Source organism: Theropithecus gelada, chromosome 3, assembly GCF_003255815.1.
Source record: "Theropithecus gelada isolate Dixy chromosome 3, Tgel_1.0, whole genome shotgun sequence".
Classification (NCBI taxonomy): Eukaryota; Metazoa; Chordata; class Mammalia; order Primates; family Cercopithecidae; genus Theropithecus; species Theropithecus gelada.
Window position 1 is genome coordinate 14,214,529 of NC_037670.1, and position 12,396 is coordinate 14,226,924.

At 43.2% G+C, this 12,396-nt stretch overlaps 1 protein-coding gene across 3 annotated transcripts in view; it reads left to right on the forward strand.

Annotated features, from left to right (window-relative positions):
- Positions 1 to 12,396, forward strand: part of SMURF1 (SMAD specific E3 ubiquitin protein ligase 1) — a 123,033-nt gene that overhangs the window by 84,927 nt on the left and 25,710 nt on the right. For all 3 annotated transcript variants that reach the window (XM_025379817.1, XM_025379818.1, XM_025379819.1), the window contains exons 2-6: positions 2,647 to 2,685; positions 3,828 to 3,936; positions 7,281 to 7,414; positions 7,562 to 7,627; positions 9,952 to 10,027. In XM_025379817.1, the coding sequence (XP_025235602.1) occupies positions 2,647 to 2,685; positions 3,828 to 3,936; positions 7,281 to 7,414; positions 7,562 to 7,627; positions 9,952 to 10,027 (424 nt within the window). The remainder of the gene's footprint in view (positions 1 to 2,646; positions 2,686 to 3,827; positions 3,937 to 7,280; positions 7,415 to 7,561; positions 7,628 to 9,951; positions 10,028 to 12,396) is intronic.

Consider the following 12,396-nt stretch of genomic DNA (forward strand, 5'->3'; position numbering starts at 1 on the left):
ACACTTCTCATAAAGAAGTGTCTAGAGGCCATCACTGATGAACTCTACCCAACATTAAAAAATAATTAACACCAATTCTTCACAAATTCTTCCAAAACAAAACAACACAAAAAGACGAGGAGGAGAAGGGAATATTTCCCAGCTCATTTTATGAGGCCAGTATCACTCTGATACCAAAACTACATAGCCTAGGAAGGAAAGGAAAATACAAACCAATGTCCCTTATGAATATAGAAGTGAAATTCCTCAACAAAATGCTAGCAAACTGAATATAGCAACGTATTAAAAGGATTGTGTACCATGACCAAGTTGAGTTTATCTCACAATGCAGGGTTGGTTTAACAACTTAAAATCAATTAATGTCACACACTGTATCAATAGACAAAGGCCAAACTCCAAACCAGCATCTCCACACATGTAGAAAAAGCATTTGACAGAATCTAACACCACTTCGTGATGTCAAGTCATCCGCCTGCCTCGGCCTCCCAAAGTGTGCTGGGTGGTGTGTGCTTGTAATCCTAGCTACCGGGGAGGCTGAGGCAAGAGGACTGCTTGAACCCAGGAGTTTGAGGCTGCAGTGAGCTAGGATCATGCCACTGCACTCCAGCCTGGGCAATAGAGCAAGACCCTGTCTCGTAAAAAAAGTATATTGATAAACCCATCTGAATGTGTTTCCGATTGTTAGTTTAAACTGGGTATGGTGTTTCTTTTGGGGATGATAAAAATGTTCTAAAATTGCTTGTAATGATAGTTGTCCAACCCATGAGTATACTAAAAACCACTTTATTACACACCTTAAATGGGTGAATTGTGTGCTATATAACTTATATCTTGGCTGGGCATGGTGGCCTAGGCCTGTAATCCCAGCACTTTGGGAGGCGAAGGTGGGAGGATTGCTTGAGGCCAGGAGCTTGGGACCAAGCCTGGGCAACGTAGTGAGACTGTCTCTTTAAAAAAAAGAAGTTAGCTGGGTGTGGTGGTGTGTGCCTGTAGTCCCAGCAACTTGAGAGGCTGAGGCTGGAGGATCCCTAGAGCCCAGGGGTTTGAGGCTACAGTGAGCTATGACTGTGCCACTGCATTTCAGCCTGGGGTGATGGAGTGAGACCCTGTCTCTTTTATATATATCTATATATAGATATATATATTATATATAGATTTATATCTATATTATAGATATATAGATTATATATCTATTTATCTTGATAAAGCTATATATAGCTTATCACTTATGACATTCACTTAGTTTTTATAAAACTAAGTGAAACTTGACAGAACAATATTATGTGAACACATTTTTGTAAAATATAAGTTCTTAATAAAATATAATATGCTTAAAATTGAGGACAATCTGTAAAGCAAAAGACAAAAGCACCTCAGTGTCTCCCTGACAAAGTCACTTTCATTGTGTAGCAAGCAGGTCTGGTGACAAACTGTCTTAACAGTAATTGATACTACCTCATTACTCATTAATAAAATAATAGGAGGCTTAATTGCATTCTTTCTATACATCAATACTGTGCTTAGTTCTTTGTTTTGGAGACACAGTCTCGCTCAGTCGCCTAGGCTGGAGTGCAGTGGTGCAATCTTGGCTCACTGCAGCCTCTGCCTCCCGGGTTCAAGTGATTCTCCTGCCTCAGCCACTGGAGTAGCTGGGATTACAGACATGTACCACCATGCCCAGCTAATTTTTGTATTTTAGTAGAGACATGGTTTCTCCATGTTGGCCAGGCTGGTCTTGAACTCCTGACCTCAGGTGACCTGCCCGCCTCAGCCTCCCAAAGTGCTGGGATTGCAGGCATGAGCTACCACGCCCAGCGTGTGCTAAGTTCTTAACATGCATTTTATCATATTTTGTTCACATCACCCTGATGATGGCCCCATATTCGTTTATTTACTACCTTCCCCCTGCTTACTATTTTCCAACATATCAAGGTTTACATTTACAAAGTTGTATTATTTATCAGAATACAAAAAATGCATAGCTTCTTCTGTCATTAGCAGTACCTATAAGGATAAATACTTCAGGTCTTTATTTGAATTGGTTTTTATGTGATTGTATGCAGTATAAGAGAATATTGGTAGGCTGGGTGCAGTGGCTCAAGCCTGTAAACCCAGCACTCTGGGAGACCAAGGTGGGAGGAACACTTGAGGCCAGGAGTTCAGGACTAGCCTGGGCAACATAGTAAGACCCTATCTCTACAAAAATAAGAAAATTTAGCCAGGTGTGGGGGCGTGTGCCTATAATCCTAGCTACTGGGAGGGCTGAGGCAAGAGGATTGCTTGATCCCAGGCTGCAGTGAGCTATGATCATGCCACTGCACTCCAGCCTGGGGAACAGAGCAAGACCCTGTCTCTTTAAAAAAAAAACAAAACAACAAAAAGCATATTGATAAACCCATCTGAATGTGTTTACGATTTTTAGTTTAAACTAAAGCATTTTGTATTTGTTATAGTTGATCTTCAGTTTGAGGAGAAAACACTTTTTAGATGGTTGTCCATTTTTTGTTTCATGTGATACTAGATCTGAAAGTCAAATCTTTGGCAAAGCTAATTTTTAGAGTCTTTTTGTTCTGGTGTAAATATAGATTAGCTATTATGGAAATCTTGTCTTTAATGCTAACCTGAGTAATTTTTCTTTGTTTTTAGTGTTATGTGCCAAGAACCTTGCAAAGAAAGACTTCTTCAGTAAGTAAACACTTATTTTTTTCCCTCTTATAATATTATGCATGTATTTCTGAAATTTTAAACTTTAAAAAAAGATTGAGTGTATTCTTTTTAAAGTCTGACCTTTACTTAATAGAAATCCATGGTTTTCCAAACTTTATTTCCCAGTTGACTACAACATGGGGGTTCCTTAGCTGAAAGACACAGAACTTAATAAATCATAACCCAAAACCTGCCTTTCATTTCCTGTTCTGGTCACACCCAGTTTTTTCTGCCTCTCTACCTATGAGAATATTGCTTTCTGCTGGATGATGTATTCTCAGCTCTAATACAAATGAAACACTTTTCTATAAAACAGCTGGATTTGCATAAAATTGTTAATCAGATTTTATAAATTAAATCACATTTACAGCATCCTGTAATTAAAGGAATTGCAAATATAGAGACTCTTTTTCTAAAGGAAGGAATCACTCCTTAAGAAAGTCACCTAGTATCTGGTCAGTGCCTGCAGCATTAAATTCTTCACACACTTTCTGATCCACACAGGACATCTTTCAGTTCTTGAGTAGTAGTATTCACGCTTTCAAGATGAAGAAACTTAGGCTCAAAGGCTTTCTCCAGGTAGCCAGGAAGCTCCAGCGTGGTGGCTCGTGTCCATCTCTATCTCTGACCACTGTCCACTTTGCCATCTGTCTGATGTAATAAACCTGTCTGATTCATTCCCTAGCATTTAGGGACTTAACCGAATTAAGGCCTGGTGAATACTTGCTTCCATAGATAAGATAGGCAGAGATCAGTAAACACATTTCGGGGCACTATTAATTTTTAGAAAGTCTAAATACAATTACTTTCAGACACTTTTCCCTCCACTTAATTAGCCCCGCTTTAATAGAAATTTGAATGTAAGCCTATTTTTTTTTTGTCACTTTCTTTTCTTCCCTTTAAAAATCTGAGTATGGAGGCATACTAGGTCCTCTCTTAGAAAGCTCAATAGACATAACTTATTTTGCTGATTGAAATTATCCTGAAATTAGAGAACAAAATGTACAATGGTAATCTTTACCGAACGAGATGATCCTGAAGCTCCCTTTAGCCTGAATTGTGTTGTGTCACATGGATAGATCTGAGGTCTCATCTAGGTGTGCGTCTCCTCTCTCCTCTAGGGCTCCCCGACCCTTTTGCAAAGATTGTCGTGGATGGGTCTGGGCAGTGCCACTCAACCGACACTGTGAAAAACACATTGGACCCAAAGTGGAACCAGCACTATGATCTGTGAGTTGAATGTTCTGTAAACCCCATGCGGAGTGGCAAGAAAGCAGGTGTCTAGCTTTTACGAGAAACATTTAAGAAAAAAAAAAAAGGATGACTTTTTTTTTTTGTTTTTTGAGACGGAATCTCGCTCTGTCGCCCAGACTGGAGTGCAGTGGCACGATCTCTGCTCACTGCAAGCTCCGCCTCCTGGGTTCGCGCCATTCTCCTGCCTCAGCCTCCTGAGTAGCTGGGACTACAGGTGCCCGCCACCTCGCTCAGCTAGTTTTTTGTATTTTTTTTTTAGTAGAGACGGGGTTTCACTGTGTTAGCCAGGATGGTCTCGATCTCCTGACCTCGTGATCCGCCCGTCTCGGCCTCCCAAAGTGCTGGGATTACAGGCTGGAGCCACCGCGCCCGGCCGGATGACTTTTTATTGATACCAAAAGCGGATGGCCAAATGAATGTCTACGTTGCCTAATTTTAGAATTTATGTACTTGGAAGTTCTTGCATTTGCCATTTTCTTTTTTTCTTTTCCTTTTTTTTTTTTGAGATGGAATCTCACTCTGTCACCCAGGCTGGAGTGCAGTGGCACGATCTCAGCTCACTGCAACCTCTGCCTCCCGGGTACAAGCGATTTCCCTACCTTAGCCTCACAAGTAGCTGGGATTATGGACATACGCCACCATCCCCAGCTAATATTTGTATTTTTTAGTAGAGACGGGGTTTCACCATGTTGGCCAGTCTGGTCCTGAACTCCTGACCTCACATGATCTGCCCACCTTGGCCTCCCATAGTGTTGGGATTACAGGCGTGAGCCACCGCGCCCGACTGCATCTGGCATTTTCATAGATTTTTTATGGTTTGGTTTCATATCTGTGATCCTCAAACTTTTCAATCTCCTGGCCATTTTAGCAGGAAAAAAGGCTGTAGTTTGTAAACTCCACATGCTACTGTTTTTCAGCAAAACCCTAAACCTAGTTGTAGTTTCTACCTAAAAAATGCATTTTTTTTTTTTTTTTTTTTGAGACGGAGTTTTGCTTTGTCACCCAGGGTAGAGTGTGCAGTGGTGTGATCTCAGCTCACTGCGACCTCCACCTCCTGGATTCAAGCGATTCTCCTGCCTCAGCCTCCTCAGTAGCTGGGATTACAGGCACCTACAACCATGCCTGACTAATTTTTATAGTTTTAGTAGAGATGGGGTTTCACCATCTTGGCCAGGCTGGTCTTGAACTCCTGACCTCATGATCCACCCGCCTCGGCTTCCCAAAGTGCTCAGATTACAGGCATGAGCCACCAGTGCTCTGCCTAAAAAATGCATTATTATGACTATATGTTTCTGTTGACTTTGGAAATTTTTGCTTTTTAGTACATATATATTTTCTGCAACAGAAAATACAGTTTTATTTGATCAAAGCCATCAGACAATTTCTTATATTCATTCAAAAACTGGATTGTATTTTGAAGACCACTATTTTATTTTATTTTTTAATTTAATTTAATTTTTTTTTGAAAACAGAGTCTCACTCTGTTGCCCAGGCTGGAGCTCAGTGGCGTAATCTCGGCTCACCGCAACCTCCTCCTCTTCGGTTCAAGCAATTCTCATTCCTCAGCCTCCCGAGTAACTGGGATTACAGGCGCCCGCCACCACGCCCGGCTAATTGTTGTATTTTTAGTAGAGATGGGTTTCACCACGTTGGCCAGTCTGGTCTCGACCTCCTGACCTCAGGTGATCCACCTGCCTCAGCCTCCCAAAGTGCTGGGATCATAGGCATGAGCCACAGCGCCCGGCCATGAAGACCACTATTTTGTATGCACCCAAGTTTTCATGTTCCTACTAAGATATTTTCATCAAAGTAATCCTGAAAGATTATTGTCTTTTAATTAACACAAATTATACTGTGTTTGGGTGGGATTTTTATTTTTATTTTATTTTTTGAGACAGAGTCTCGCTCTGTTGCCCAGGCTGGAGTGCAGTGGCAAGATCTTGGCTCATTGCAAGCTCCGCCTCCCGGGTTCACGCCATTCTCCTGCGTCAGCCTCCTGAGTAGCTGGGACTACAGGCGCCCGCCACTGTGCCCGGCTAATGTTTTGTATTTTTAATAGGGACGGGGTTTCACCATGTTAGCCAGGATGGTCTCGATCTCCTGACCTTGTGATCCGCCCGCCTTGGCCTCCCAAAGCTCTGGGATTACAGGCGTGAGCCACTGTGCCCGGCCTTGGGTGGGATTTTTAAGAATTATATTCTAAGATTCAGTTTCAGTGACACCAAGGCTCTGTAAGTGGGTTGAGTTCCTGTCTCTGTGGTTGACTTGCAGTGACAGTAAATGGAGGTTTAATGTCTTAGTGTCCTCTTGTGTACTTCGAATAGATCCATAGGTTTGTAAGTAGTCCCTTGTTACAAACCAGTATTCTATATCAAACCTAATTGGTGAGAATTTATGAATCATGTTTCTGTCCTATGCAACTATTAAAATATAGTAAATTTGCCAGGTGCAGTGCCTCACACCTGTAATCCAAGCACTTTGGGAGGCCGAGGCAGGTGGATCACCTGAGGTCAGGAGGTTAAGACCAGCCAGCCTGGCCAACATGGTGAAATCCCGTCTCTACTAAAAATACAAAAATTAGCCAGGCATGATGGCAGGTGCCTGTAATCTCAGCTACTGAGGAGGCTGAGGCAGGAGAATTCCTTGAACCCAGGAGGCGGAGGTTGCAGAGAGCCGAGACTGCGCCATTGCACTCCAGCCTGGGCGACAAGAGCAAAATTCTGTCTCAAAAAAATAAATAAATAAATAAATAAATAAAATATAGTAAGTTTGTTGTAAGATTATTATTATCATGTGGTTATCTACATTTGCTCCTCTGTAAGGAGCAAAGTCATTCTTCTTCCCAGCCAGTTGAAATTAATGGACACGTATTTATTAAATGCCTGTTACGTGTGTAATACAGAGGCAACATTATTCTATAAGATTTCTTAAAGAGAAAATCTCATTGAGCTATCATAATTCAGAAATACAATTAAAGGCTGGGCATGGTGGCTCATGCCTGTAATCCCAGCACTTTGGGAGGCCGAGGCAGGCAGATCACCTGAGGTTAGGAGTTCAAGACCAACCTGGCCACATGGCGAAACCCCATCTCTACTAAAAATAGAAAAATTAGCTGGGCATGGTGATGCACACCTGTAGTCCCAGCTATTCGTGAGGCTGAGGCAGGAGAATCACTTGAACTTGGGAGGTAGAAGTTGCAGTGAGCCATCACGCAACTGCGCTCCAGCCTGGGGGCAACAGAGCAGGATTCTATCTCAAAAAAAAAAAATAAAAGAAAGAAAGAAACACAATTAAAAATGAGTTTTGCTCTTTCTTTCCAGATATGTTGGGAAAACGGATTCGATAACCATTAGCGTGTGGAACCACAAGAAAATTCACAAGAAACAGGGAGCTGGCTTCCTGGGCTGTGTGCGGCTGCTTTCCAATGCCATCAGCAGATTAAAAGATACCGGATGTAAGAACCTAACGCTTTCCTGCCTTTTAATGCAACCGAAGAAAGCTTAGGAGGCATCGTTTTTTGTTTCGATTGCTGAATACTGAATTCCTGCCTTCCTCCCTAGTTCACATTCCTTGGGTTAAGTTTTGAATTGTTTGTTTACAGACCAGCGTTTGGATCTATGCAAACTAAACCCCTCAGATACTGATGCAGTTCGTGGCCAGATAGTGGGTAAGAACTTTCTTGTCTGTGTAAAGAGATGCTTTTCTAGAACTTACATTCAACCCTTCATCGCCGAGAACTCACGTACAGGCACTGACGATGCCGATGGGCCTCAGAGGCCAGACCACATACGGGGCCTTCTCTTCAGTACTAGGAAGTTTTATTATTTTATCTAATTCCCTTCTCCTGGCTTTTTTTTTTTCCTTCTGTTTTTTCTTTTTTTTTGAGATGGAGTGCAGTGGTGAGATCTCAGCTCACTGCAACCTCCGCCTCCCAGGTTCAAGCGATTCTCCTGCCTCAGCCTCCCGAGTACTTGGGACCACAGGTGTGAGCCACCACGCCCGGCTAATTTTTGTATTTTTAGTAGAGATGGAGTTTCACCAAGTTGGCCAGGCTGGTCTCAATCTCCTGACCTCAAGTGATCTGCCTGCCTCGGCCTCCCAAAGTGCTGGGCTTACAGACGTGAACCATCGCGCCCGGTCCCCTTCTCCTGGCTTTTAAAGTTGAGTTAAAATGACTCGGGTGCAGAAAGATTTAGGGTTAGAATTTTAAATGTAATTTTAATCATCACGTTTATGGACACTACATTTGTGACTGCATTATCCAAGGGTAGATAATAAGAATGGTGGCCGCACATACAGGAGTTGGGAAATAGTTGCCTCTGGAAGCCCCATCATATACGTAAAAAGCAAAGAGTTGTGAAGAATTCCATGTAATATAATCTCTACAGCCAGGGGATTGCATTATTTAAGGTGAAAAATTAAAGTGTGCTAACGTTACAAAGTTTGGCTAGAGGCAGTCTGTTGGAAGTGATTCAGCTGTTAAATAGCTCACCCTATTATCCACCCACTTGTATTAGTAGTATTTTAGGGTAACTGAGATATTGACTTGTAAGCACTGCTGCACGGACTCAAAACGGTCTCTCTGCAGCATACTGGAGTGATTCTAACTCCGAATCTTCTAGGTATTGTCCTGTGTAGACCTGACTCAAGATAAAGGAATAGTGCAGGCATACACCCTGAAATCTACCATCATGAAAAAGTTCTCACTGAATGCTTTCCTGTGTGTAATTTCTTTTTTTTTTTTTTCTTTGTGGAGGGATGTGCCAGGGAGAAAAACGAGTAACTGAAAACAACTTTATAAAAGTCTTGTTCGTAGTAAAGATAGAGAATAAATATTTAGATTCACTTAGACTTTGCAGATGCTAAATGTACTCTCTGTGTCTTGATTCATTTATTTTTTTGAGACTGAATCTTGCTCTGTCGCCCAGGCTGGAGTGCAGTGGCGCGATCTCAGCTCACTGCAAGCTCTGCCTCCCGGGTGTAAGTGATTCTCCTGGCTCAGCCTCCTGAGTAGCTGGGGTTACAGCTGCCCGCCACCACGCCTGGGTGATTTTTTGTGTTTTTAGTAGAGACGGGGTTTCGCCATGTTGGCCAGGCTGGTCTGGAACTCCTGGCCTCAGGTGATCCGCCCGCCTTGGTCTCCCAATGTGCTGGTATTACAGATGTCAGCCACCGTGCCTGGCCTCTCTGTGTCTTTATTAAACTTAAGTCGGAATGTTCTTAAGAAATAAAAACTGGGCTCAGTGGCACATGCCTGTAGTCTAGCTACTCTGAGGCTGAGGCGGGAGGATTGCTTGAGCTCAGGAGTTTGAGGCCAGCCTGGGCAACACAGTGAGACTTAATCCCCCCAAAAAAAACTTCTTTTTTTTTTTTAAATTTTCAATTTTTTTGGAGACAGAGTCTCACTCTGTCACCCCTGCTGCAGTTCGGTGGTGCGATCTTAGCTCACTGTAAGGATCTCCGCCTCCTGGGTTCAAGCAATTCTCCTGCCTCAGCCTCCCAAGTAGCTGGGACTACAAGTGTGCGCCACCATGCCCGGCTAATTTTTGTATTTTTAGTAGAGATGGGATTTTGCCACGTTGCCCAGGCTGGTCTCAAACTCCTGAGCTCAGGTGATCCACCCGTCTCGGCCTCCCAAAGTGCTGGGATTACAGGCATGAGCCACCGTGCTCGGCCCAAAAAAAGTCTTCTTAAAAAATAAATCTTCTTAAAAATAGAGGGACTGAATATTGCATTGTTATTTTTATGGAGGCCAGAAGAAACATAGCACCCTTTTCTGAGCCACATTTACAAGGAATATTCCAAGTAGGACGCAGCTACTGGAGTAAAATGCTTCGTGTTCGAAAGCATAGGAATATATGTGTGTATGCATACACATATGCCTCATTTTTTATGATATCGTACATAAATGCTAAATGAGCAGTGACTCACTGTGTTATAATTATGTAAACCCCGCTGGGTTTTAACACAAGTCGTTCTTTTCTCTTTTAGTCAGTTTACAGACACGAGACAGAATAGGAACTGGCGGCTCGGTGGTGGACTGCAGGGGACTGTTAGAAAATGAAGGGTACGTATGACCACAGCGAGAGGCGGGCCGAGTTCTCTGCTGCCTTAACCTCTCGGCCTATAGGAGAGTGCCCTTCGCTCCTTAAGTCACTCTGCAGAATGCTTGAGATGCATAAGGATGTTGGGATAAAACTGTGAACCACTTTGCTTGTCTATTAAGGAAGCTGTAAAAACAACTGGGGTTGGCCAGGCAGAGTGGCTCATGCCTGTAATCCCAGCAGTTTGGGAGGCCGAGGCGGGTGGATCACGAGGTCAGGAGATTGAGACCATCTTGGCTAATACGGTGAAACCCCATCTCTACTAAAAATACAAAAAATTAGCCAGGTGTGGTGGCAGGAGCCTGTTGTCCCAGCCTACTCAGGAGGCTGAGGCAGGAGAATTGCTTGAACCTGGGAGGAGGAGGTTGCAATGAGCAGAGATCGCGCCACTGCACTGCAGCCTGGGTGACAGAGTGAGACCCTGTCTCAAAAACAAACAAACAAAAACAAACAACAACAACAACAACAATTCAGGTTGTGCCTGAAAGACTCAGAATCCAATGAAAGAGGCTCCCATAGGCCAAAGATGGGTGAGTTTGAGCGTCAATAAGGATTATAACTGCCTGTAATCCCAGCACTTTGGGAGGTCAAGGTGGCCGGGGACTTTGGTCTCGAGTTTGAGACCAGCCAGGGCAATATAGCGAGACTTTGTCTCTGCTAAAAAATAAAAAATAAGAAATTAGCTGGGCATGGTGGCATGCACCTATAGTCCCAGCTGCTAGGGAAGCTGAGGCGGGAGGATTGCTTTGAGTCCAGGAGTTTGCAGTTGCGGTGAACCCTGATGACACCACTGCCCTCCAGCTTGGGCAACACAGCAAGACCCTGGCTCAAAGAGAAGAAAAGAATTATAACTGCCATGAATTTGGAACATATCAAATATATTAAAAATCCTTGGGTTCATAATGACAGGGGAAAGAACTCAACACACTAAAAACAAACTGCCGAACTGTCATTGGTCACTGTGACAATTTTGCAGTCCCCCATGAATTAATGGACCTGGCCAACAATCAATAATTGCTAACAACATCACAGAAAAGAGATGATCCAACGTTAACACACCTCTTGGAAATACAGGGGACCAGGAGTGTGTCTCACGGCCCCAAGGGAATATAATCAACAAGCATCCAGAATGGGGCTTTCTGTAGGACAGACACCCACCGTCTTCAACAGATAGACTGCGAGGAAAGCAAAGACAGGAGGGGAGGAGAACTGTCAACAATTCATATGAAAACAAACTTGAGACATAGCTACACATGCAAGGTGTGGACTTTGGATCCTGATTTATGAGACAATTGGAGAAATCTGAACACTGGCATTTGATTTTTTAAAAAATTAATGAACATTTTTTAGTCGTGATAATGGAAAAAGTCCTTGTCTTTTAGAGGGACAATATAGATCCTTTTAGAGGCTGAAATATTTAAGGATGAAGTCATAAAATGTTGGGGTTGGTGGGGAGGGATTGGAAGAGTGGACATTGGATGATGGTTAGTTGGGAGGGGTGGACACGGGGGGTTCATTGTACTGGTCTCTCATTTTTTGTACATATTTGAAATTTTTCAATCTAAGATTTTAAAAAAGTATTTGCTTCTAAGGGACAGTAGCCTATTAAGGTAAATTGTCTTCAAAATTGCTCAGGGGGTAAAGATTGATGTTTAAAAAGTACCTAAAGGTATTTTGGTATTTTATGTAACCAGGAGTTTCATTACAGAGTAAAATAACAAGGAAAATGGAGTATTTGGATATGATTTTATTTTATTTTCAAGATGGAGTCTTGCTCTGTCACCCAGGCTGGCGTACAGTGGTGCAGTCTTGGCTCACTGCAACCTCCTGGGTTCAAGCAATTCTCGTGCCTCAGCCTCCCAAGTAGCTGAGACCACGGGCATGTGCCACCATGCCTAGCTAATTTTTGTATTTTTAGTAGAGATGGGGTTTCACCATGTTGGTCAGGCTGGTCTTGAACTCCTGACCTCAAGTGATCTGCCCACCTCGGCCTCCCGAAGTTGGGATTACAGATGTGAGCCACCGCACCCGGCCTGGATGTGATTTTAAATCAAGAAAAATGAGATCTCATTTCACGAACTCCTCTGAGTCTAAGGCTGGTTTCTTCTAATCATTCCAGTCTACCCTACGGTGAAACTGTACAGTTGGCCTTGGGGACACTCCGGCCACCTGTTCCTCTTAGAAGAGTCTGTCTTTCTGTTTGAGTGGCACAGGGTGAATTTTACAAAACTAGGCCCTTGGAACACTGGACATTGTTAAAGGAAAGCAAATGAATGTATGTGACAGTGTCCCCAGGACACTAGCCCTAAGGCGCTGGTCTTGTGACTCCTCC